At 35.7% G+C, this 27,763-nt stretch overlaps 1 protein-coding gene across 1 annotated transcript in view; it reads left to right on the forward strand.

The window, feature by feature from the left end:
- The window catches only part of DNAH8 (dynein axonemal heavy chain 8), a 138,712-nt gene that overhangs the window by 47,772 nt on the left and 63,177 nt on the right, over positions 1-27,763 (forward strand). The window contains exons 32-50 of the mRNA XM_061365983.1: positions 1,448-1,548; positions 2,403-2,540; positions 4,210-4,450; positions 5,295-5,494; positions 5,846-5,999; positions 6,104-6,267; positions 6,410-6,512; positions 7,081-7,185; positions 7,470-7,631; positions 9,511-9,735; positions 10,777-10,949; positions 12,886-13,064; positions 14,999-15,186; positions 17,282-17,368; positions 17,460-17,567; positions 18,227-18,361; positions 18,984-19,145; positions 23,227-23,473; positions 27,478-27,719. Of these exons, the coding sequence (XP_061221967.1) occupies positions 1,448-1,548; positions 2,403-2,540; positions 4,210-4,450; positions 5,295-5,494; positions 5,846-5,999; positions 6,104-6,267; positions 6,410-6,512; positions 7,081-7,185; positions 7,470-7,631; positions 9,511-9,735; positions 10,777-10,949; positions 12,886-13,064; positions 14,999-15,186; positions 17,282-17,368; positions 17,460-17,567; positions 18,227-18,361; positions 18,984-19,145; positions 23,227-23,473; positions 27,478-27,719 (3,114 nt within the window). The remainder of the gene's footprint in view (positions 1-1,447; positions 1,549-2,402; positions 2,541-4,209; positions 4,451-5,294; positions 5,495-5,845; positions 6,000-6,103; positions 6,268-6,409; positions 6,513-7,080; positions 7,186-7,469; positions 7,632-9,510; positions 9,736-10,776; positions 10,950-12,885; positions 13,065-14,998; positions 15,187-17,281; positions 17,369-17,459; positions 17,568-18,226; positions 18,362-18,983; positions 19,146-23,226; positions 23,474-27,477; positions 27,720-27,763) is intronic.

Below are 27,763 nucleotides of genomic sequence, written 5' to 3' on the forward strand. Positions count from 1 at the left end.
GACCATTGGGACACTCAGATCCTGAGCTTGGAAGAAGCGGTCCTTGAATGCTGACCAACTATCTTGAGCCCCTTTACCACCTAGTACCCTTTTCCATGAGATTTCTCTTAGCAGTTGATTGAACAGGCCAAAGTTGGCCCTTCGGAAATCCAGAACTGTGGCCTTGCTAGGTATTCTATTCCTCCCACACAGGATCCGAAACTCTACCATCTCATGGTCACTGCAGCCAAGGCTGCCATTGATCACCACCCCTTCAACCAAACCCTCCTTGTTGGTGAGTACTAAATCTAGGAGTGCTCCTCTCCTAGTTGGTTTGTCCACCATTTGCATTAAGAAGTTATCGTCAATGCACTGGAGGAACCTCCTAGACTGTGAATGATTGGCTGTGTGAGTCTTCCAGCAAATATCGGGATAGTTAAAATCCCCCGTGAGGACTAAGGCATGTAGTCGCGAGGCTACTTCCAGTTGCCTGTAGAAAGCTTCATCAACTCCTTCATCCTGATCAGGAGATCTATAATAGACCCCCACAACTGTATCACCCATACCAGTCTGTCCCTTAATTCGTACCCACAGACATTCCACTTGCTCCTCATCTGGCCCCGGACAGAACTTAATACAATCCAGTTGCTCTTTCACATAACCCAATCTTTTTATCTTTTAAAGGTCATCTTTTCCATCAGATAACTGTCTTTCCATTTGATATTTGTTTGCTATGAACCATAGTTCATGGGTCCAAAACCAGTTGTCAGTCTACTTTTAATCCTACCTTATTTTTCTGCAAGCTATAGGAACTTGAAGATTTTTTTCAACAGGACTTCTGTCAATCTCTTACATATTGTAAAGACTTGTAAAAAGTAAATTCAGAATTTCTGAACAGCAAGTTTCTGAAAGTAAATTACAAAAGCTCCTTACACCTTCTAATGCATCTAATATGTACTGAAAGTTGAGTGATTTTGGTTGAATTTGCAGTGTTTTGTCAAAAGAATGCTTTGTACTTATGGGTTCTAACCAGAAAAATCATTTGTTATTCCATTTTTCTATGATGATCTTACCCTTTGGACAGTAGTTACACTTTGAAAGTAACTTTATTTTTTGGCCCTCTTCAGTGCTTTTTTTTCAGGCTGTATATTTTACCATCTGATAATTATTTTTTTTTTTCCCTTATGATGTGGAATTCATTTCACATCCTATTTTTATAAAATGCTTCTTCAAATTATTTGCTTCTTATGTAAACTTTCACTATTTGAATTCAACATATGGGTTTGAGTATTACGTTACATGAGAACTGTTCAAAATTTTAGCTCTAAAATATTTTCTATTACATTCACTTCTAATGGTATTATTTTAAGACGAATTTAGAACTGCTAAACGATGTATTATTAGACAAGATTAGATTAAAACATCTTACATTTTTTCTTTTTGCCTGTATTAAATCTAATTTTATCAGTCTAACTTTGATGACCTGTGGAGAAAGTTTATCACATACTCATCTGGTGAACAGCTGTTTGGATTGCCTGTCACAGAGTATCCAGTTTTGCATAAAGTGAGGTAAATGTGCAAATACAGCTGTCTTAGGTAATTCTTAAGTATGTTAGAAAAGCTTAGGGTACACCAAAGAGGGAAATATAACAATATGGAATGTTTCCACTTCCTTAAATTAAATAAAAATAAAGTGTAGATGTCTAATTAATTTGCCAATAAAAAATAAATTTGTTTATTATGGTAACAGAAACACCAGGAATATTTTACTACATGTAAATATTATACAAAGGAGCAGAATAATATGTCCTAGAAATGTATAAATATAAATACATTGAAGTAGATGAGTATAGTATTCAGTATTAAGTTACAGTACAAAGAACAAACAAGGAAAAGGCAAGGACAAGTCAATGTATCACTTTATGAAAGACTACATTTTTTTTTAAGCTGTACAGATGACAATCAGATTCTAAAGTTTTTGCAACAGCCATTTAATTGTTTGATGGTGATTCACAGCAGATGAAGATACAACCTTTTCTGGATGTTTTTAGATCAGCATTTTAATTTAGATTCAGAGAGCAGTGTCTCCAAATAGTCTTCACTTGTCATGCTCTGCTTTGCACTGCAGAGCCAGCTCAGAATATATAAACTAGCTTCCGTTTGGATGAATGGAAGTTTTATAGAACTTGACTAAAGCAAAACTTCTCCCTGATATATTTAGTGTGGTATTAGGTCATTAGCACAACTACCTGCTCTTTGTTGTGGATTTTAATAATAAAGTGTTCGTCTACATTAAGAAAGATAATCTAATTGATCTACCTCTATTTTTTGTAGTACTATTGCATATACCTTTTATTTAACTGTTGTGAGATATCTGAGTTAATGACTGACATTATTGGAATGTTTTGGGTTTTCTTTTCCAGGAAGGAGTTAAGCTTGCTTCAAAAAATGTATGGGTTATATGATACTGTAAAAAATAGTATTAAAGGTTATTATGAGATACTTTGGACAGATGTAGATATTGAAAAAATTAAGGCTGAACTTCTAGATTTTCAAAACAGGTATGTTCATAATATTAATTATAACTGATGTTAGATGCATTAAAATTTAGGTGTCTTCAGTAAAGCTATCAGAGCTATTTAAAATGCAAAACTTCCATGAATAACATTTATCATAATGTAATAAGATTCTTCAAGGTAGAGTGGAATAACACTATATTTTTAGTTAAATCAGCCTTTTACCTGTAGTTCTGATAACTGAAGGGCATAGGATCAGTTGAAGAGTCAGTCGTCTGTCATGACTAAATCAGCCAAGGGGTTAGGAGACCTGAAAGTTTATCTGTAAGTGGTGTGTTCTTCAACTAGGAGGATTAACCTATTAATCTTTAAATCCTGAATGCAAGAACAGCATTTCTGAGTTTCTTAGACTATTTTATCCTTTTTTAAAAAACTTTTCTGCCATTTCCAATATATAACAATGCTGAGTGTCTTAAATAATATGGATTTGTAAAAAAAATTAATATTGCAGTAATGCTGACACCTTACTGGCAGTACCTTTGTGTAAAATTGTACCTCCTGGTTCACTAGACTCAGTAACAGGGCCCCCAGCTCTGGAGCCTACAGCATGTCATTCAAAATCTTCCTCTTTGCTGTGTGTGATTCCCGTGTCACAAATCATTGAACCTGATGTTAGCTTTTTACTTGTAAATGGAAAGAATGGCTGCAAACAGCAAAGAAGGTCTATGAGTTTTACAAAAGTCAAAACTTCACAGTAGTCCAAAATCGGACACAAAGTACTTTCCCCTGTCAGGGAAAGCAAGGCAAGTATGAAGCATTCTGTTTGACAGCAACCAGGGAGCTAATCAACATGATTCTGTTGGCAACCACACAGCACTAACATAGTTTGAAACCAGACATAGACTGCTGTATTGTACCTGATATGAAGAAAATATGAAGCTGTATCAGTGGGAGGTAGAGACTAAGTGGCAAAGGATGCAAACCCAAGGGAAATATGAGCCAGGTTTTATTACTTTTTCTCCAAAGAATATACTTGGTAATTGACATTAATTATCTATGTATAAGTGCATATAAATTACAAAAAGGACATTCTTGTGAAGGTCAGCTGCTTCAAAATTGCTTTTTAGTGTGTAGGCTCTGTAAAAGAGTGGTCAAAGAGGTGATTATTCATCTAAGTGTTTTGCTGGGGTGTTTCCACATTAGAACTATATAATGTTCATTTTCTTAGAGAATAGTTTCAGGACCACTAACAAAAGTAGACGAGAAGGTGGTCATGTCTTTCTTATTATTACACGTATCTCCAAAGTGATATGTTAATACGTGCCATGTGTATTACTGGAATTGTAAATTGAAGAAAGTATTAGATTTGCACAAGGATTGCATATGTGAAATTTAACTGATTTTGCTTTGGTTTTTTGTTTGCCTATAAAGAGTTTGTGACGAAAAGCAGCAGGTAAGCTATGTTTTAATGCAAACTGTTATTTGCAGAGAATATATCAGTGGCTGAAACTGTTAAATATTATGTTTTGTTAGTAGGGCGTTTGTATTATTTTTTCAACAAAAGGTAGGGTACTTGACACAAGTTGGAATTTTACATATAAACTGTTGAACTCAATACAAACTACGTATCCCCTTAACTTATTAAAAATGTTTAAGCAATTCTGATTTTGATAAAAGAGGCATTTACTAATGTATCAATTAAACTCAACTGCAGGTGTCATAGACTACCTAAAGGACTGAAACACTTGCAAGCATTTTTAGATCTCAAGGAAAAAATTGATAGTTTTAACGAGTTTTGTCCTTTGTTGGAAATGATGACCAACAAAGCAATGAAGCAAAGACACTGGGATCGTATTGCTGAAACAACAGGACATCAGTTTGATGTAGAATCAGATACCTTTTGCCTTCGAAACATCATGGAAGCACCAGTTCTTAAAAATAAAGATGATATTGAGGTAGGTACATACACTTTTACCTCCTTGTTCATTTTATATTGTCACTAAAAATAGCATGAATACTTATGAAATTATCACCTTTTTAAAAAATATATTTTACTTTGTTAAAGTTCTTGGCAGTCAGGCCACAGTATTTTAAAATAATTTGTAATTTATGTAGAAGTTTTTATTCATATGAACAACAGAGGTAGCAACTGGAATCTTTGGACAGTTATTTCTACGTGATCTTTTCACATTCTTCCTGGCCCTATTTTCTGTGAGATTTTTTACCCTTTTTAAAGGGGGGGATGGGGTGGGTGGGGGGAACAACCAACCCAAAACCCAGAAACATCAAACAAAACTTCCAATGATCCTGGTAATCTATTTTTTTAACTCTGTGGTTACTTTAACAATTTGTAAATAAATCATAAATTTTAGAGGAAGGTTCCATGATTATTAATATATAATATGATTGCTTTCCCATATCTTCATTTACTTTTCCAACCCAAACTATTCTTGGATTCTGTGATTCTATAAATTGAAATGTGATAAGACTGAGAGGTCATCTGGTGATGAGTCTACATGACTAGTCTAAACCTTGTAAAAATGATGATTCAGAAATCTCATTACACAGAAATAACAAAATAAGAAGCCAAAGAAATGGTATGTCCATGCATTTCCAATTGTGCTTTTTTCAGTTACCCAAAAAATGTAATTTAGTAGTAAAATTAGTAGTGTGTGTCTGTAATTGTGTAACACATTTCTGTACTATTTAATAAAATTAGTATATTGTTTTAGATATTCTATTACTAGCTGTGTAATAATAGGAAATATTTCATTTCTGAAGATGGTTTTCTCTTTACAGGATATATGCATATCTGCTACAAAGGAAAAGGATATAGAAGCAAAACTATCTCAAGTAGCTGAGATTTGGGAAAGCCAAGTTCTGAGCTTTTCTCAATTCAAGGGGAGAGGAGAGTTAATGTTGAGGGGAAGTGAATCATCAGAAATTATAACACTGATGGAGGATAGTTTAATGATTCTTGGCTCTTTACTGACCAATAGGTACTTTTAAATTTATTGTGTATGGTATTTTCAGAAATACACTGGTGTAGCAACTGTACTATTATTAGGCTAAATTAGCAGTAATGTTTTGAATAAAATGTTATTTTTTAATGAAAAGAATGTTACGTCTAATGAAAATCTTCCTCAAGTGGAAGACTTCCACGTGTTAGTAGCAAACTATTGTCTCAGTATGCTTTAATGTAATCAAGCTGGTAGAACCTTGCCATGAGATTTTTCTTGCTCTAAGTGAAACAAGTATTGTTTGGGTTTGGTGTTTTCACTATTGTAAGTATTTATTTTATAATAGCTTTCTTTAGAATTAAATAATTTCTGCTTTTCTTTCTGCTTTAGATACAATGCTCCGTTTAAAAAGGACATTCAGAGCTGGATTTATAAACTAAGCAGCTCTACAGACATAATTGAAGGATGGCTGGTTGTGCAGAACCTCTGGGTTTATCTTGAAGCTGTTTTTGTAGGAGGAGAAATTGCAAAACAGTTACCCCAGGTAAAATTTACAATGTTTGCCTATTACTGTGTATTAAAAGCTATCTGTGTAATAATTTCCAACAGGTTATGCTATGAAAGTACTAATTTTTATGCTATGTATAGGAAGCAAAGCGTTTTCAGAATATTGACAAATCATGGATGAGAATAATGCAACGAGCTCGTGAAAACCCGAATGTAGTAGAATGCTGTGTTGGAGATGAGACTATGCAGCAACTTCTGCCTTATTTACATGAACAGTTGGAAGTATGTCAGAAATCACTTACAGGGTATGAATTGCTTAATTTTTAATGCATTATTATATTGGAAATAGTTTATATGAAATATTAATTGTATTTCAATCTTTTCCCTTATGTAGAAAAAAATTGAAGACTTGAAATATTCTAATAAAAATTTTATTCTATTTTAAAGATATTTAGAGAAGAAAAGACTACTGTTTCCTAGATTCTTTTTTGTTTCTGATCCTGTACTTCTTGAAATTTTTGGACAAGCAAGTGATTCTCATACAATTCAGGTATGACCTTAGTGATCTCTTCTGCTTATAATAAAAAAAAAAAGTAAAACCATTTAATAAATTGTTACCCCATTTTCTTTGTATAAACTTTGCTTGAGAAAATTTTTTGCTGCTTCCTCTTAGGCTTTAGTGAAATGTGAAATCGATATTTGTAATTTAAAAAAATCTTCAGAATTCAGAACACTTAGAATATGGTTCCATCAAGTGCTTTCTGTTGATTCCTTTCACGACTAAATAAGAGAAGGGGCCCTATGAGCCTTTTCTGTTTTGCATATTGGAAAATTTGTCTAGCTAGTCTGCGTTGTAACTGATGGTTGGTTGAGATGACAAAATAGTTGATCTTGCACAATAGGTGATCTCTGTTCTGCTAGATCACCTATGGAAACTGTAAAAAAATGCAATGAAGATAAAATCCTGTACAACCATTACTGCAGTTGTTACAGATAGATGGCCTGAAATCCATCTGTAGATTCAGATGAATCTTTGCAGGATAACCATGCCTGTGATTTTTTTTTTGTTTGCTAATTTTATGCATTTACATTGAATGACTTCTGAATTATCCTTACAGCCACATCTTCCTTCCATATCTGACAATATAAATGAAGTAGAATTTCACGAAAAGGATTATGATCGCATGCTGGCAGTCATATCAAGAGAAGGAGAAAAAATTCCAGTAATTCTTTGAATATTTTTTCTAGAAATGTTGTTAATAGATAAATAATTCTATTATTGAACATAGAAGTATATATTAAGTTCAGTTATTCTTAATTGCAAATTAGCGTTTTAAGGATTGGTGTAACAAAAGTGTAATAGTTCTTCATTAAATAAATTTCTATTATTTTAATGAAATCATAATTGTCTTGAATAGGTATTTAGTGACTATTTGATAGCTAACATTCTTTGTTAGTTTGGTACCTATGTGCTAGTTTGTACTTTATACTTCTATTAACTTTCCAGCTGGACACTCCAGTGATTGCAAAAGGACCCATAGAACTTTGGTTGCAGGATTTATTGCGTGTGCAGCAGATGTCGTTGCATGGCATAATTAGGGCGGCATTTTGCCAAATTACTGACCCGGGATATCACTTGCTGAATTTTGTTAATCAGTTCCCAGCACAGGTGAGATTACAAGATGTATATTTGTATTCAGTCTGGGTTTGTGTGTGTTGGGAGGTGGGAAGTACAGAGCATATAGGATTGTCTATATGAGGAAGTTTTCATAATGGAAACAATGTTAAAGACTTACTCAGTAGAAGGCCAATCCTTAATTACTTTAGTATTGGTACCCTATATATAGCATAGTATTTTTCTTGTAATCTACTTTAAAAATTACTTTTTCCTTGTCATGAAGAATATAAAGTAGAGCTTATAGTTTTTGTTCTATTCTGGATATTGAACTCCTTTCAAATGCAAATAAAATTTCATGTGCAGACTGATTTAGTTCTCATAACTTCAGATTGCAAGAGCTATGATTATGATTTTTTGTCTCATCATGTACAAGGTTTATTTTGTAGTTCATATACTTGTCACTATGAAAATGCAGTCTTGTAGAAGCCTATCTTGAAGGACTCTAGTTTGCCTACCTCCATTTTGATAATTCATAAATTTCATTAACAAGTAATGAATTATTCCCCATCCTATACAAATTCTGATTGTAATTTGCTTATAAATGTAGTAGTGGGTGTAAATTCTTTTAATAGAAATTCTGTGAATATTAAAACTGGCCAACACATTGCCAATTAAAAAAACACTAACCAAAGAGTACACTTAAATATTTAATAGAATTATCTTAAATTCTAAATTTTAAATACATAAATTCTATGTATTTATGACATAATTATATATAATCTCAACATTATATATAGAAAGTCTACTACTTTTCATTAAACAGTAAAGGACTGTCTTGTTTGCATGTCAGACATTTTGAAGTGGCTTTATTACCATCTGCAAAGATTTTCTTTCCTGTGTCTTGCTGATCCAGATGTTTCTATTTTCAAAGAATTGTTTAAGTTAGAAGGGAGGAGGGTTGGGGAAAAAAAAGAAGAAAATGGACTTTGGTTAAGAAATGTAGAGTACACAGGAAGAAGAGCTAGTTATAAGGCAGAAAAGAAATTGGGCTAAATACTGACAAATACTTTAAATGTTTTCTTTCATTCAAATGGTATTTTCCTGTCTCAGAAGCTTCTGTTGCAGGTAGCATGAAAAGACATATCCAAAGATTTTTTTTTTCCTCCTTACTAATCAGTTACTCAAAAATAATTTTTTTTTTAGAATCTACTGACTAGATAGAAAAGTAGAAAGAGTGAATGAATCAAATTTTTAGGTCTTAGTGCTTTGTCAATGCAGAAGTGTGGGGGAAAAAAGGTATTGATACAATTCTCATTGATCCTGTTTTGTTACGAGTATTGTAAATCGAAATCAATCTGAGACAGTAGTTTACATGCAACATCCTTTAACTCTAGATTTATTTGGAGGTCAAATAACTTGAGTTGAATGTGCTCTAGACTGCTCTGCAGTCATGATGTGTTAGAAAGATAGCAATCCATCCCACGTTCAGTAGAAATGGATGGCATATTTTTCTTAAATGTTCTTTAATTAGCTACAAATTGGCAATGGAAAATTTTCAGAAGGACTTCTCCCTAAACTTTAGCACCCGTTTATGTTTGTGATGCTGCAGTACACTGAGGGATTTTAAGTGAAACTGAGAATCATCCTTAATTTGTGTGTATCTCAGTATATGACAAATTTTCTTAAAAGTTTTGTAATGTTTTCTCAGGAGTTTCCAATATCACAGCAGAGCCAATTAACGCAGACACGGTATTCTGGTGAAATAGCATCATGATGGATGTAGTGATGGTTTAGGACTCTCTACACTGTTATTTATTATTATTTATATAACATCCTGTTACACAGAAGTCTTCTGTAATAAGGCTATTGTTCAACAAATGATTCCTGTGGGCTTTGTTTTGTTTTGGTTTTCCACATATTAAATTTGTAGGTTGGGTTACTGGGAATTCAAATGTTGTGGACGAATGATTCAGAAGAAGCTCTACAGAATGCTAAAGAGGACAGAAAAATCATGCAAATAACCAACATGAGATTTCTAGAGATTCTAAATATGTTGATTAGCCAGACAACGCTTGATCTTTCCAAGTATGAGAGAGTGAAATATGAAACACTTATTACCATTCATGTGCATCAGCGTGATATTTTTGATGATTTGGTAAGGTATAGATTTTGATTCCTGTTGTAATAATTTCTCTTAGATGGGCTAACTTCACTTACACATACATGCGTGTGTTTGTAAGACAGAGATGTCAATAATCTCATCACACTAAAACCAGTACATTTTTACTTAAACTAGAATAAAATCCATCAATTCTGCCATCTAAATATTTGCTCCAAATGTTTACACTTTTTTAGAAGATTTCAATTTTCCACTTCTTCCTACACAATAGTTTTGGTAGACAAAAGAAGAAAAACTGTAATATTGCTTTGACTTGCATAACTAAAAGTCTGCTGAGGGTTTTGTAGCTTTATCATCATAGATAATTTCCTCATGACTCGTTACATCTCAGTAGATGGCAGTAGGCACTAGAGTTACAACAATGATAGCAGCATTGATCCATATCTCCTAGTTTATTCTTTCTGTCTCTTCTGCTTCTTTGGAGAGCAAGATATTGTGATTCCTCTTCTGGTTCCTAATGAGAATATGTAGAAGACAGACAAGCAAAATACCCTGCTAAAATCAGCAGATAATGCCAGTCCCGTACTTGAACTTTTTAGACTGTGCTAAATTGTTTATGTTCCTTTATTCTTTGAGGAATGCCTTCCCTCAACACTACCTCTCTCATATTTTTACTGCTGATGACACAAGATGATTAGATCCTACACCATTTGCTTTCCATGCCTCAGTCAGTTTCTTTCTTCATCATGCCCTTTGTTCCAATGTGTTTGGTGGAGTTAGCAGTGTGCTGTTTGTTAATTTAACTTGGAGGGTGAGCTGCGCTACTAAAACAAGGTAAGATTTACTTAACAAAACCAGATATTGTGATGATCAGGTTAAGTGACCAGGATGCTTTTTAATACCAGTTTACTGTACATCTGAAAATATTATGAGACGCTTATATGTATTTCAGTTTCCTTATGTTGGAACTTTAACCTGAGTGATGTTATTCATTATTCATTATTTTCATGCGGTTATCTAAGAAAATAAACATGGATGCTCAATTCTAACATAAATGTTTATTTACTTTCTTTTAAGGTAAAAAGGCACATCACATCACCAACTGATTTTGAATGGTTAAAGCAGTCTAGATTCTACTTCAAAGAGGATATTGATCATGTCATAGTATCCATTACAGATGTTGATTTTGTTTACCAAAATGAATTTCTGGGTTGCACTGATCGTCTGGTTATAACACCTCTTACAGACAGGTTAGAAAAACAATTATAAAAGACAAATACTTTTAAGATATGTAGTGCATATTTAACATATATCTTCAATCACACAGGTACCTTCTGAATTATGTCCTGTGTGGGCTAGGTCATTCATGAAAATCTCATATGTTTGCTTAATTATTCTCTTTTAGAAAAGGTAAAACAGACTGTCACTAATTTGTGGACTTAGTCATTCCTAGAAAAGTTTTATGACTGCCTAGTCGTAAAAAAAGTTATAGTAACAGAAATAAACAATTTTAAAGTTATGTAGTAATATATAGGTTAGCAGTATTTCTATACTGAATAAAAGATTAGGTCAAATATTTCAAGTTCTGCAATAAAGGATTATGTAAATATGACAATGTTTTTTGAAAGTCAAAGACAACTAGTCAGTGTTTGCTGTCTTAATAATACTTGGAAAAAGTTTAAATTTGTCCATACGAATTTTGATGTTGATAAAGTCCCAGATGTATGCATTCACCTGCCATTCTTCTGCAGTCAAGCAAGGAAACAACCATTAATTTTGTTTCAAATGTAGCTTAACAGTAAGAATAAGTTTTCATTTTTCCTCTTGGGAATTTCTTGGCTCCTTTCTAGTCAAAATGCTTCCTCCATTTCTTTCTTTCTTGAGGTGTCACTTTTGACCAAATGTGAAAATACAAGGTCAAATGATACTTCACTAGCAAAAAGTTCCCCCAAGAACCAGAAATCACTCACTTTGCTACCTATATGGAATATGTATGTATACAGCTTTTTGAACACCTTTATTTCTCCAGAAGAGGTAGGACTGCTATTGGGACATTATGGAAAGTTCAGTACATTTCTGCAGTGAGCTGTACTGCCCTCAACTATTTTTTTGATGCAGAATGTTAAATTCCACCCCAAAATTTGCCTTGAGCCGAAATGAACTGTCGAATTGAAAAATTTAGGTCACTTTAAAATTTCTTATTGGTTAGAAAGCATCAAGGTTCCTGCAGTGCAAGTTTGGCATAATGTAGTGATTCAAGCTAAACTGAATGAACTAGTTATTAATCTCTGTTCAGTTATAGATTTAAACCCAGAAATACTTCAGTTAGAAACGTATTCAGTGTACACTGAGTGATTTGAGAGTGCAGATACTCTATCATTTGTATAGAAACTTTGTAATTTAATTCCTTTAGTGCTGCTCTACCATATCTTGCTATGAATGAAAACCGTAGCTAAGACCACATAACTAAAACAGTAGTCTGCACATTTTAAGACTTAGAAAAAAAATATTAGTCAAAATACTTTTTCTCTTAGATTTAAGACCACATAACTAAAACAGTAGTCTGCACATTTTAAGATTTAAAAAAAAATATTAAAGTCAAAATACTTTTTCTCTTAGATTTGTAAAAATCTTTTAATTGCAAAGGGGCCATATATTCTTGTTCTTAAAAAAAAAAAAGAAATAATAAAGTCAAAATACCTTTTCTCTTAGATTTGTAAAAATCTTTTGCTCATAATTGCAACGGGGCCGTATATTCTTTCAGACTTGATGATTTAGACAAAGGTAGCTAACCTGATGAAATGCATACATATTAAAATACTACAGAATATGATGAGGTGGCAGAATTCAACAGTAGCATCTGCTAAAGCTGCTAGAAGAGTTACTGACAATTAAATTCCTTTACCTGGTGTGCATTAATTTTTTAACTTGTGTAACGTTCACAGTTCATAACAAAATAAACAGCAGATAATTTTTTTTGCTTTTAGAAGTAATATTCAAATGCTGTATTTTGTGACCTTTGCTACTCTTAACTTCCCACACTCATGGAAATCAATGGAACTGCTTTATGAAGTAATGTTTCAACCTAAAAGCTGTAGAGTCTATTGATAAGTCATTTTTATGTCATGTATACACACATATATCTTTCATATGATTTAATAAATTAATATGAATTAACATTTATAGGTGCTATATAACGTTAGCACAGGCTTTGGGAATGAACATGGGAGGAGCTCCAGCAGGGCCAGCTGGAACTGGTAAAACAGAAACAACGAAAGACATGGGAAAAGCTCTGGGAAAATACGTAGTCGTGTTTAACTGCTCTGATCAAATGGACTTCAGAGGTTTGGGTAGGATTTTCAAAGGTAAGACTTCTTCACATAGGATTCCACAAGTGATTTAGCAGATACAGTTAGAGCAGGTAGCTCAGGACCTTATACATGTTGAGTTTTGAGAACCTCTAGGAATGGATGTTCCACAACTTCTTTGGGCCCCTGTTCATGTTTGACTATCCTCATGGTGACATATTTTATACTTCCATTGACTTGGAATACCTTACATTGAAACGTGCGTCCATTGTCTCCTTCTAGTGTATCTCTGAGAAGAGCCTGGCTCCAGTTTCTCAGTGCCTCCTATTAGATAGTTATGAACAACATTTGGCTTTCCCCTTAGCTTCCTCTTCTGACTCAACAAATTGTGTTATTTCAGCCCCTTCCTCTATGTCATGCCCTTCAGCCACTGACTATAAATAATGGCAGTCACCTGCTAGACTCATGCAAGTATATTGATGTCTCTCTTCTACTGGTAAGCCCCAAACTGAATACAATACTCCAGCTGCTATCTCACAAGTGCAGAGAAGAGGCAAAAAGTAGTTTTCCTCAACCTGCTGGCTACACTCTTGTGCAAAATGCATCTGGCTTCCTTTGCTAGAAGACCAGAATTCTGATTCATACTCAATTAGTTGTCAAGCAGGACACCAGGTCATTTTCTGCAAGACTGCTATGTAGCTAGTCAGCACTGAAACTGTACTCTTGCATGGAATTATTCTGTTCCAGATAAGGGACTTGAACTTCATGATGTTTTTGTCAGTGGATTTTGCAGATTTATGGTATTGTATGTACTAAGAAGCAAGGGATTAAACTATTAATTTATTTTTTTAGCAAGCAAATTAAAGTGCCTAAAGGTATGGGGTTACGAGCATACTGTCTGTTTGAAAGTCAGGCTGTTAAAATAGTAAAAAAATCTTAAGAGTACCTCACAGAATCCCTTTAAAGTGATTTAGCATTAACTGTGTAACAAAAACATACCCTGAATGGTTTGGATAATTTTTTCATTTTTAAATAGCTATCTTTCAGTTATGTGAAAGAAAACTACTGTCTGCTGGTACTTTAATATAATTGGGAGAAAAAGTGCTGCAACGAATTTTCTCATAAAATGTTGCTAAAGGAGCAACAATTCTCTTGTCTACTACTAAATACATGTTACTTTTCCAAACTGAAAAAAGGCAAATATGAAATCAGTCCTTTATAAAATGTCATTGTTACTAATTTTGTGCTAGATATCTCTTTTGCTTTCATTTTCTTTCTTTGTCTTCCCCTCTTTCCTTCGTAGACAAGTTCACACAGAGCATTGCTCACACTTTGCATGTTGTTGATATGCTGTACCATACATGAAAAACTTGTAGTTTAGTGTGGACTTACAATGATAGTGCTTATGCATAGAGATATATGCTCTAAAATTAATATTTTATGCCTTGTGAGATTAAAAGTTTTATTGAAAGCCCTAATTAATGCAAAAATAATTTCAATTTTTAATTTGACCTTTATGACTTATAATTGCCAAGTAAAAAGTAATTTAAAAGCATTGTGAAAACTGAAATACCCAAATGGAAATTAAAAAAAAGTGGATTTTGTTGTTGTTGTAACATCTAGGGCTAGTCTTTTGTAGCCCTAAGTCACTTATTTTTATTTTTTTTTATATTAGCATTACAGCTTTTTGCAAATAATTAAATTGCTGCTTTACACTAAGTCTGCGTTCACAGAAAGATCTGGATGAAAGATATATGAAAAACTCTAAGTTATCAAAATATTATTTTCCAATTTTGACTCACTTTTAAGTAATCTGTATAAATCAACTGTTAATTCAGATTGATATGGAAATAGTCATGTGAATGAAATAGGCCTTGGCCACAGGGCAATAAATAAAACTAATGTTGCTTGATTATTTGAAGGAAAAGTAAACTAATTCAGATATCTCAACTATGCATGAAGAATAATAAATTCTTCTGTGCCTGTTTTAGGTCTTGCACAGTCTGGATCTTGGGGATGTTTTGATGAATTCAACCGAATTGAGTTGCCTGTCTTGTCAGTAGCAGCACAACAAATCTTTATTATTTTAACAGCAAGAAAATTTAAAAAAAAGCAGTTCATTTTTTCTGATGGAGACTGTGTGGATTTAAATCCAGAATTTGGAATTTTCCTAACAATGGTAATAATTCCAGAGAAATGACAAATTATACTAAATACAAGTTAATTAAATGGCAAGGTGAAAATAACTGCTTTTATTAATTAAGTGATACTGTTGCAATAGAATTATACTAAACTACTGGAACATAAATAATCTGACTATTCATGAGCTGCATGTCTTCATTTTTACTTTAAGATTACTGGAAAAGTTCATAATTAGGTCCTTTAATTATTGTATTGCAATTTATTATATAAATAATAAAGAGAGTCTGGCCAAAGAGAGTCTGGCCAAACTTCAAGAATTCTCTGCACACTGAGGGGACTGAAACACTAATATGTTTTAATACCTTAGCTTGAAATGCTTCAACAGTATTAGTGAGAAAGTTAGTGTAGGAATAAAAAAAAAAAAAAAACAAACCAAAACCAACCAAAACAAACAGCCCTGAACATTCACTTAAAGCAGGAGATACAGGAAAGATATTTTGCAAGGGCATATGTCTTGTCTGATGAGTATTTTACATGGATATAGAAAAAGAATTCTTCAAGCTGATTTACAGAAGACAAGTATGATGATTCTGGAATAAACCACTCTCCTTGCACTGTGGTGACAGCAGGTCTTTTCAAAACCTGTGCAAAAAATTATCAGATTCTTTTATTTGTTGATACAGTATGTTTCTAAACTGGTAAATGCAATGCTGGATGTCTTCTTTTCTCTTTCTGTGGCAAAGAGGCCCATTCTGCTCTGTGTGTCAAATCTGGAATCAGAGCAGGTGTTAAGACAGAGCTGTGCTTCTTATCTCTTGAAGTTCTTATGGGTGATATTTGAGATACATTGTTATCTTTCTTATAATGACTACTTGTGGAAAAAACTTGCAGTACATATACATCAAAGTTAGGTTCCAGAAATGAATGGATAATCTGTACAAAAAATTTAGGCAAGGCAGTGTGCTGGCCGTTAACAACCATTATCCAAGGGAGAAACACAAGTCCTGGATTTGGAATATTAACTTTCAGAGTTAGTACTGTCTTGTTGCCTAGGGTTCCTGAGGCTTCATAGCACCAATTCCTATAATCTCACGGGCAGGGAATTTTGTAGTGTTTTGTAATGCCAAGGCACACGGCAATCCAAGATGATATACGGGAAATTAAAACCGTCATCTGCATTTTCAGGTGAATGATAACAACTGCAGAGGTCATAAATATCTTTTGACTACTGCTAATTTCTTAAACATCACCTCTTTGATATCAGAATTATTTCCCATATTTGCAGCAATTTTCTAGAAATCTTCTATAGGGATGCTGCGGAGGGACTCTTCATTAGGGGGACTGTAGTGACAGGACAAGGGGTAATGGGTTAAAACTTAAACAAGGGAAGTTTAGATTGGATATAAGGAGGAAATTCTTTCCTGTTAGGGTGGTGAGGCACTGGAATAGGTTGCCCAGGGAGGTTGTGAATGCTTCATCCCTGGCAGTGTTCAAGGCCAGGTTGGACGAGGCCTTGGGTGATATGGTTTAGAGCTTTAGAGCGAGGTGTCCCTGCCCATGGCAGGGGGGTTGCAACTTGATGATCTTAAGGTCCGTTCCAACCCTAACTATTCTATGATTCTATGATTCTGTTAGTCAAACTCTCTTGTTTTAATTTTGATTGTGTTATTTTTACTGCACTTTTGTACTTTAAGGCAAGCCTTTTAGGTGCAAGAAATAGAGAAAGGCATCCTAATATTATTGTTGTTATTATTGTATTTTGGCTCTTGCTGGATCACTGAATTTTTATATGTTACAAAACCTACCTCTTCTGCAAAATGGTGATGAAGACTTCATTTGCATTGGGAATACACTAGAAGAAATTAACCAACTAGATTGTATTCCATGACATTTTAAAATTCTGATTGCAGGCTTGTTAGGATAAAGAAATTCAGTTACTATTCTGACAATTATGAATAGGTTATTAAATTCATAGTTATGGTTGAACATTTTTCTTCACATTTTAACCATTAGTATACAAGAGTTATAACTCTGAAGAAATCTAGGTATTTATACATAAATTTATTTTTATTGAACTTCTATTAAATTTTATTTTGACTTCTGTAAATAATGAATTATGTTTTCTTACACAGAATCCTGGGTATGCTGGACGTCAAGAACTACCAGAAAATCTCAAAATGCAGTTTAGAAGTGTTGCTATGATGGTTCCAGATAGACAGGTTACTGACTGAACTGAAGGAAAAAAATGTATTTTACTTTTTCACCTAACTTCCAAAAAACTAATGAAATTTCTAAAAAAATGTATTTCAGATAATTATAAGAGTTAAGCTAGCAAGCTATGGATTTATTGATAATGTGGTCTTGTCTCAGAAATTCTTTGTTCTTTATAAACTTTGCGAGGAGCAGCTCACTAAGCAGGTAGTGTTATGTATTCCCTTCATCTTTGCCTTCATATTTACACAATACCATCCCTTAGGTTTTTGGTTGTGCAGCTTGTTTTTTATGTTTTTTACCAAATATTGAAGTAGTTTAAACATAATTTTAACAAATATCTCTACAATTTTGGAATAAATAACCATGATAATTTGTGTATGTGAAGTCATGTCCAAACATTTATTTGTTAAGGAACAATAGCCTGTATTGTAATTGCATGAGGGTCTCTGCCTAAACGTGACAGCCAGTTAGAAATTAACCTGCTGATTTAGTTTTCCTGTAAGAATTATCTATGGCTTAAAAAGTAGTTGGAAATTGGAAACCACAGGAGGAATGTCTCAAGTTTGATTTAAATTGCCCTTCTCCCCAAAGCACTGCTTTGATATGAAGTTTCAGCTTTAAGATGCCCTGTTTGGAAATTCCAATGGAATGGAACCATTATTTTTTTTAGAACCCTGCTATACAGTGCTGCAAAAAAAAAATTCCTATATGGCATTATAAATGGTGAAGACAATTAAATTTAAATTGGAAATGAAAACTCCTATTTGCCCTCTCTTTCTTGAAAATGACCTTACTATCCTCCACTAATTTTCATAGAATAATTCTTAAGCAATAGCAACAATAAACCTTTTCCCACTCTCTAGGTCCATTATGACTTTGGTCTGAGGAATGTCCTTTCAGTACTGAGGACTCTTGGAACTCAGAAGAGGGCCAGGCCAAATGAAAGTGAACTAAGTATTGTTATGAGAGGGCTAAGAGATATGAATCTTTCTAAGCTGGTAAGAATCTAATTTAATATTTTAGTAACATGTAGAGTCAAGTCTACTAGATATTTCATGGAGTTTCATAAAAGAATATAAAAAAATCTCAAACATCCTTTTCTTTAAAAATGGCAACAGTAATCATTATCATTAAACAGCAATGGGAATTTATTAGACTTGCAAACAGTGCTTAGGGTGCAAAGTTTCAAATAGGTTAATAATGGCTTAGTCGTGAGTGTCATATTTTATATACTAACTTTTGTACAAAGTGACTACTGTACTATATGTAAACTGCATAATTTGAGTATCTAATAAATTAGACTTTTGTTTCTTTCCAAGTAGGATGTTCTTTCCAATCCATGCTGTAATGTTTTACAAACCATTTTTAGAAATTTATTCCAGTGTCTTCTCAGTGGGAAATTTCTTTTAATTTTAAATGTGTTTCTCACATGGCATATGTGTGACATTTCCAAAATGCTGTTTTTATAGTGAGCTGTATCTGGCTGTGTTTATGAATGTAAGCTTCTGTATTTAGAAAATACAGCCCTACTCTTTATTATTTTAAAACAGAGATTAATTTTGGTTTGAGGACATTCTTTGATAACCATGCTTTATGCACTTAACTTTTTTTTTCTTTCAGATAGATGAAGATGAGCCTTTGTTTCTCAATCTTATCAGTGATCTCTTTCCGGGCTTACAGCTGGACAGTAGTACCTATGTTGAGCTCCAGGCAGCAGTGGCTAATCAGGTTGTAGAGGCAGGATTGATCAACCATCCACCATGGAATCTTAAACTTATTCAGGTAAAACTTCTTTTTTCCAAAGCATTTTAACAAAAAGGAGTCAGAACATCATGTTAGTAGTCAAACCACTGTTTCACTCAAGGACCTGTGCTTCTAATATGGGAAAAAGGATTGTGTGTACACCACACTAAGGAAGACCAATCCAAGGGACTTAAGTTTTTACTTCTTTAAATAATACAGAAAAATAAAGAAAAAAAAATCCCACAAAGACCAAAACAAATAAAAAATACCCAAAGAAAAAACAAATAAAAAGAACCAAACCAACCAACCAAAAAAAACCAACAAAACCCACCAAAACCCAAACAAAACCAAACAAGAAAAGAAACAAACAAAAAACCCCAACCCACAAAATCTCAAAAGAAAACCCAAACCTTAAAACATGCTCTTAACCCAGCCTTTTCAGATATGGTGATGCACTTCCAAGTCCATCTAAGTTATCTGAATGAAGCAGCAAATCACCTACATGGTTCTCTAACACGAGTTTCTTAGGCTACAGATTGGGAGGTATTCTGAAGGTCAAAGCAATAAAGAGTGAGAAGAAACACAGCCTTGGCACAACTCCTACTAAGTAGGAGGAAAGAGCTAGAAGAGCTTTATAAGGGCAAAGAGAAATGTAAGGGGTATGTATTTATGACTTAAATATGTTTCTCTAATGAAGAGTCCTCATGATGGGTTTGAGCAGACATAATTGTAAAGTATGGTTGAGTAATCATCCAGCTTACCTGTATTGAGTTGAAGTATAAAATGTATAGAGCATATATGTCTTAGCATATGCTATGGCAAGCTTATGGAAACCTATGACAAGTCTAAGCATGAAAGTAAACATGCATGTAGGCACTATAAAATGAAAGAACAAAAAAAAAATAGTGTCAGTAGCAAGAATGGCACTGCCATACACTGGGAATTGTCTCTCTCAAGGATGTGTGTGATTGAAGATTTAAGCTATAAAGAGATTTAAAAGCTTTCTAGACTACAAGGATGTGGGCAAACCCACCTACTGTCAATTTGTAGTGTTCAAAGCATCTTTCTGAAGTGCATGGCCACCTGAATACTGTGGGAATACCTGACCTACATGGAATATGTATCCGTCTGTTACTTTCATGCAAGAGTTCTATTAAAATTGAGTAAGAAAATACATAGAATCTAAAGGATTGTGTAGCAGAAAGTTGTTACAATGTTGTTTGCATAAAACAAAAAAAAGTTGCCTACTTTTGACCTGAGAAAAGCTTGGTTCGTGGCACTGGAGGAATAGCATAGAGCCTGTGGGCTGACAGCTTGCTTGGAGCTTAGTATGTTTTGTTTAGTTTGTTGCAAGCTTTTGAGACCTAAGTGTAGTCTTATTGAAAAGTAAAAGAGATGAAATTGTTAAGGTGTTGCAAGAAATTATTTTGACTTCAGAATATTTGTAAGACATTATGTTTAGTAAACTAATGATTAATGATTAAACTGTAATTTTGTATTATGGAAATTTTTGTTTAGTGACAGATAATCTTTGTGGCATGTTGTTGATTAAAGAATATATAGTTATTTAATACGAAGACAAAAGGTGCTTGGATGGCCTTTTGGACCTTTATTCCAATTAACATTTAAATGGGTGACAGTTGTATTTCTGTCATGAAATTGTGTTTGAAACTATCTTAGAATTGATCATTAAAGACAGTTAACTCATGTTCTGATAAACTTTATGCCAACACACTTGCCTATACACAGCCTTCTTTAAGGAGCAAACTTAGCAAATGGAGCAGCCTAACAAATGATGAGACAATCATTAAACAATTACAAGGTGACAAACCAGAAAAGTAACTAGAGCATTGTTGCTCTTTTGTCTTATTGTTCTACTCTTTTCTTTTGAATACACACTTGAATGAAGACAGGCTGAGAAAGCTGGGGCTGTTCAGCCTGGAGAAGAGAAGGCTGCGTGGAAACCTCATAGCAGCCTTCCAGTATCTGAAGGGGGCCTATAAGGATGCTGGGGAGAAACTCTTCATTAGGGACTGTAGGGATAGGACAAGGGGCAATAGATTCAGACTTAAACAGAGGAAGTTTAGAATGGATATAAGGAAGAAATTCTTTACTGTAGGAGTGGTGAGGCACTGGAATGGGTTGCCCAGGGAAGTTGTGAATGCTCCATCCCTGGCAGTGTTCAAGGTCAGGTTGGACAGAGCTTTGGGTGACATGGTTTAGTGTAAGGTGTCCCTGCCCATGGCAGGGGGTTGGAGCTACATGATCTTAAGGTTCTTTCCAACCCTAACTATTCTGTGATTCTATGATTGATGATAATGATGTTTTTAATCATAATGACCTTGTTAATTTCCCATGTTTTCTGATTATTTCTTCTGCATACAGGCAATAAAGCCTGTTTCTTGGAACACCGTGCTTTAAACAGTGATCAACTTTAGCTTATTAGCTGTATTATTCATTAAGATTGAACTTGTAGGTTTTATTAGTGAAATGGATTAATTCTTTTTTAATTCCCTTAATTGATGAAATTGAATTTTGCTTTGTAAAATTTGTCAGCAAGAGAAGAACTATGCTGACTTCTAATTTTCATCTGACTTCTAATTTTCATCTTTTACTTATCCCTACATTTTGAGTAACAGTTAGACACTGTTAAAGGTGAAGACTAATAATCCTTGCCATTCCTAATGGCTGAAAACTGCATTTCTCTAGAAGCATATGTTCGTAATTTTGCTGATTGTCAAGTTGAGAGTATAACAACTGACATTTAAGGATATGGAAATATGGAAATATGTTTTCCTTGAGCACAACATCAGAATAGAGGTTATCGGAAACTAAAGTCCTTGAAGTGCTAGGCTTGTTCATTGGCTGTGCAGTCTTAAATTAGAAACTACATCATTGCCTCTTACGAACGATCTTAAAAGAAGCTAGGCATCAAACAAGAAAGGCACACTGGCTTTTATGCTTATTTCTGAAAATGTCCAAACTTGTCTAGCTTAAAAAACAAAACTGCTATGTGATTTGTTGAGTGAGAGCAAAAGAAACAGTGCATTAGACTGTTCCAGAAAATACAACGTTCTGCCTTATGTTACTTAACAACAACTAAAATATCATGTCTCTGTCATCAAACCAGAGGTATATTTATGGCTTTGCTCAAACTCCACCTAATTTATATAAGATTTTGTTCCACATTATGCAGGCTGGATCCATATTGTCCTTCACACATCTTCACAGTGATGGCCAGCAGAATTTTTGTGTGGGAGAAAATGCTTTTGACCATCTTGCTTAAAATTATGTTTACTATTTTATTCATAGTTCAATATTTCTGATTGCCAAACTGCTTATAGGGGGATTGTTCATAACAATCCTTAACAAATTTCACCCCACCTTATACTGGGAATAAGAAATTTGATATTTTCAAGTTTATGGTTCACTTGATCTTAGTTTACATTTCTTGTGCCTTTAGATCTTCCTTCTGGAATGATACAGGCCTTTATTCAGCTTGCAGAGGAAGGAGCTAAATATGCTTCTCCTTGTAAGGTTGTGTCACTCAGGAGGCCTATCACTTTTATGTTCCTTTGAGTTGCTGCTTGTGTAGGCAGACTCTGCCACTTCCATAGCAAGCCTAAAGCTAACATTAAAAGAAAAACAGAAAATGCACTAAAGAGCTTTCCTAAACCTAAACCCATCTACAATCCTGGGGGATGTGTGGCCCCTATGTTTATTTCACGTACTCAGCTATTTTAGTAGTCTGGTGCTTAGTCATTCTTCTGTTGCAGTAGTGTTTTGCTACTATTCATTTTTCCTTTTGAATAATATAGAAAATACTTTTAAAAATCTGGTAAAACTGTTTTCAGTTCCTCTGAAAAATTTAGGCAAGACTTAGTTTTCTAAACTGTTTTATAGCATATTTCCTTGGTGCTTAGAAGATTAAAATGTTATGTACTATTCGACAAAACACACAAAATCCCTAAACACCTGCTGATTTCAATTCTGAGCATGTAATTTGTGTGTCTTAACAAATCTATGTCACTGACTGTTAAAAAGAAGCAAAAATCTTTCAAAAGCATATATTCCTTCATTTTATATTTTTTAATTTTTTTTTTGTGTGTGTGTTTTATAGTTGTATGAAACTTCTCTAGTACGTCATGGGTTGATGATACTTGGACCAAGTGGATCTGGAAAAACAATGGTCATAACTATATTAATGAAAGCATTGACAGAATGTGGCCAGCCTCATAGAGAAATGCGTATGAACCCCAAAGCTATAACGGCTCCTCAAATGTTTGGAAAACTAGATGCTGCAACCAATGATTGGACAGATGGAATCTTTTCTACATTGTGGAGGAAAACACTGAAAGCTAAAAAGGGTATGTAATCATTTTGTGTGTGGCATCATAAAAATACTTCCTGAATGCTTTCTTGAAAAAAGTATCTTGAATCTGCAAATGTGGTAATGTTCCCTCTTGGAGGAAACTATAGAGAACATAGATGAGTATACAGTTCACTTCTCAAGAAAAGACAACAGTTTAAAATTTTATTATTAGTAATATATCTGCATAAAAATGGTGCTAATTCCTTTGCTACTTCAGTTCTACTGTGCAGATGTATTATTTTGAAATTTGATAAATTATAAATTAGATTTACTTGTACTAATTGTACTAGCTTTAAAATCATGTCTTTTGCATAGTTTTTCATCTGATGATTACCCATATTTATATTTTAGTATTTTAGGATTGGAATACTGAAATTCCTATTCATGGTGATTCATTTGTATCTGAAAAAAAAAAAAAAGAAAAAAAAAGGGAATTCTAAAAAACCTTCCTAGAAGGAGGTTCTTTTTAAAAGAAAGTTGAATTTTCTCAATTAAAAGGTCTATACTTTCTCTATTGGAGATTTTCTATATTGAAGATAAAGAGAGAATTTTAAAATTTGATTGCCAAAATTTTAAAATTTAAAATTGCATTTTAAACTATGTTTCAAAATAAAAGAAAAAAGTGAAACAAGACGATCTTCAGAATTGGTGAGTGATAGTTTTACTTAACTTCAATGGGATCTGTGAATGTTCAATGCCTTTTTTTTAGTTGCCCAAAGAACCCTTCTTTTAGCAACAAAATGCTAAATTTTCCATCCCCCTTGTGCCCCTTAAGAATGGTGGGGGAGCAGGGGGAGGAGGAGTTAGATTACGCTGGTGTCACAAAAGATTGGAAAGAGGAAGTTGGGTCTGGAGAAATAAAAGTGGGTAAGAAAAATGTAGTTTAGGTTTTTGTCTTTGTTTCTCATCATCCAAGTCTATGTTAATTTGCATTAAATTACTTTTCCCCAAGTCCAGCCTGTTTTGCCCATAAGAGTAGTTAAGTGGTCTCCCTGTTGTTATGTCAACCCACAAACATTTTAACCTTATTTTCTCCCTCTATCCTGTTGAGGATGGGGAAGGTGAGAGTGGCACAGTGTCTGTCTGGCATCCAGCCAAGGTAATCTCACCACAGTTACTGAACATTATAAAGATAAACTTGTGTCCTCATTTGCTACTGATTGTTTCAAAAATAGTTCATTAACTAAGTATGCCATTGTCCTGGGTTCAGCAGTAGCAGTCATTTTTCTCCTTGGTAGCTGGTGCAGTGCTGTGGTTTTGACTTTCAGCCTGGGAACAGCGCTGGTAACACCAATGTTTTTAGTTACTGCTCAAATACTTGGTCTGGCCAAGGACTTTGTGAGCCTCATGCTCTGCCAGGGAGGAGGGGAAGCCAGGAGGAAGCAGAGACAGGACACCTGACCCAAACTAGCCAAAGCGGTGTTCAGTACCACAGCACATCATGCCCAGGATGTAACTGAGTTACCCGGAAGGGCTAGGGCACTGAGGGGTTGGACGAGGTATCAGCTGGTGCTCAGCCACGTGGGGTGGGGGCGAGTTATTGGTTGGTGGGTGGTAAGGTGTTGTATTCTCTTCCCTTGTTATTTCCTTAATCATTATTATTATTGGTGGTAGCAGCAGTGATTTGTGTTATACCTTAGTTACTAAGCTGTTCTTATCTCAACCCATGGGAGTTGCATTCTTTCGATTCTCCTCCCCGTCCCTCCAGGAGCAGGGGGAGGGCAAGAAGGGGGCGGGGGGTTGAGAGAGAGACTGCGTGATTTATGGCTGGCTGGGTTTAAACCATGACATTTCTTTTTTGGCGCCCTACGAGAGGCACGAAGGGTTGAGATAACGACAGACCTGACCAGATTAATAGTTACTCGTCACAATGCTGATTTATTGGCTCTCAGAGTTGTTCCTCTTGATCTCACAGCTTCAGAATGTTGTACCTTACTTAGAGCCGGTATTTGCTGTGTTAGTGTTTCTCAAGTGTGGGGCTTGGGCTAAGGTTCCTGTCTCACTGTACTTTATGGCAATGACTTGTAATACGGCCAGGCTCCAGCAGCAGGGCGGGACGGATGTGGCCGTGGACTGGTCCCTGGCCGTCCGGCTGCTCCTCACCGTCCTGGCCCTCGCCCTCGCCTCCGTCTTCGTGAGGCTGCGGGGAGCTGAGGGGGAGCGGCCCTGGAGCCAGCGGCTGCCGAAGCGGCCCGGGAGAGCAGCCCCGGGGACCAAACGGCGGCGGGAGCAGGGCCGGAGGCCAGCAGGGGGCGGCTGCCGGTGGAGGAGGTCGGGGCTGTCGAGGAGTGGGAGAAGGTGGCTGCCGAGCAGCGGGAGAAGGCGGCGGAGGAGCCGAGCCCCACGGAGGAGACGAGGCCCACGGCGGCCAAGAGCATTCCTAGGCAGCCACCCACCAAGCTCTGCGAGCCCGAGCCCCAGCAGGATGCAGGAGACCACACAGCATTTAGCAGCAAGGCAGAGGAGGAAGAGCTGGACTCAGAGAAGCTGGTGGTGGGGGAGCCGGCAAGCACAGCAGCTACACCAGCCCCAGTGACAAGCACAGCAGCATCGTTTGAGATTTCTGAAGGTTTTGAATGGCCTTTGGGTATCCTTGGGACCTGCCTGCTGATTGTGATGGGGATCAGCATGTTGGCACACACACAGAGTGTGTTCTACCCGCTACCATTTTGTCTGATCTCAGAAGTTAAGCAGAGTCGGGTTTGGGTCTTGTCTAGGATTAGATGATGATATAGAAGGACCAAGAGGTTTTCCCCAAGGCTGGACAGTCATGAGTGGCAGGGTGTGTGGGGCAGTATGGGCGAGTATCTAGTCCACTGGGCCACTCCAGTGCTTTGAAAGCATCAGAGATAGAAGGCAGCTGTATGGAGTCCCCAGCAACAAGCTGCAGAAACTGCTGAAGGGGGTGGTGAATTATTTTGAGCCTGGTGGGCCCATGACACTTCAGGCCATCAGGGCAGAGACGCAGAATATAGATGGACTCATAATCGAGGGGTGGATTTAGCAGTGGACACTATTGCCCAGATTATTCATGAGTGTGGACACTGCACACAGCCTCTCCTGCTCTGAAAGACTGTTACAAGAGATGGAGCCAGACATCATCAACTGGATGGACTCAGCAGCTTTATAGGGACTGGTCCATGCACTAAGATAAGAGTGCACTGAGATAAGAGCGATGGTTTACTGAAAAATGTGGGATCTGAGCATGATGTGAATGGTATGGAATAAGGGGTGGATACTGTCCTGGGTTCAGCAGTAGCAGTCATTTTTTCTCCTTCTTAGTAGCTGGTGCAGTGCTGTGTTTTTGACTTTCGGCCTGGGAACAGTGCTGATAACAGCAATGTTTTTAGTTACTGCTCAAATGTTTGATCTGGCCAAGGACTTTGTGGGCCTCATGCTCTGCCAGGGAGGAGGGGAAGCCAGGAGGAAGCAGAGACAGGACACCTGACCCAAACTGACCAAAGAAGTATTCCATACTACAGCACATCATGCCCAGGATGTAATGGGGAGTTACCTGGAAGGGCTAGGAAGACTGCAGGGTTGGAGGAGGTATCAGTCTGTGCTTGGTCGGGCTGGGTGGGCAAGTTATTGGTTGGTGGGTGGTAAGGTGTTGTATTCTCTTCCCTTGTTATTTCCTCCATCATTATTATTATTGGTGGTAGCAGTAGTGATTTGTGTTATACCTTAGTTACTGGACTGTTCTTATCTCAACCTGTGGGAATTGCATTCTTTTGATTCTCCTCCCCATCCCTTTAGAAGCAGGGGGAGGGGAAGAAGGGAGGGGGGTTGAGAGAGGGACTGCGTGATTTATGGCTGACTGGGTTTAAATCATGACAGCCATTTATACAGTAATGAACATCTCTGGACATATCAGAAATTACAGTAAATTAAATACATTTTTACATATTACCCAAGTTCTAGACCATCTTTTGTAAATTTATTTTCTTGCTCTTTCAGTACAATGATATGAACTATATCTCTTTTAATTATTTTTTCCAGGTGAAAATGTGTTTCTGATTTTAGATGGTCCTGTAGATGCAATCTGGATTGAGAATCTAAATTCGGTTTTGGATGATAACAAGACCCTAACTCTAGCAAATGGAGATCGAATTCCTATGTCTCCTACATGTAAACTGTTATTTGAGGTTCACAACATTGTGAATGCCTCTCCAGCAACAGTTTCTCGAATGGGTATGGTCTATATCAGTTCTTCTGCTCTCAGCTGGAGACCAATATTGCAAGTAAGATTATAATTGCTGGCTACTCCTAACTTTACCATGTTACA

This window comes from Neopsephotus bourkii, unplaced genomic scaffold (genome assembly GCF_033783945.1).
Source record: "Neopsephotus bourkii isolate Nb327-2 ecotype Australia unplaced genomic scaffold, CSIRO-AGI_Nbou_v1 NB_1292, whole genome shotgun sequence".
Taxonomy (NCBI): Eukaryota; Metazoa; Chordata; class Aves; order Psittaciformes; family Psittacidae; genus Neopsephotus; species Neopsephotus bourkii.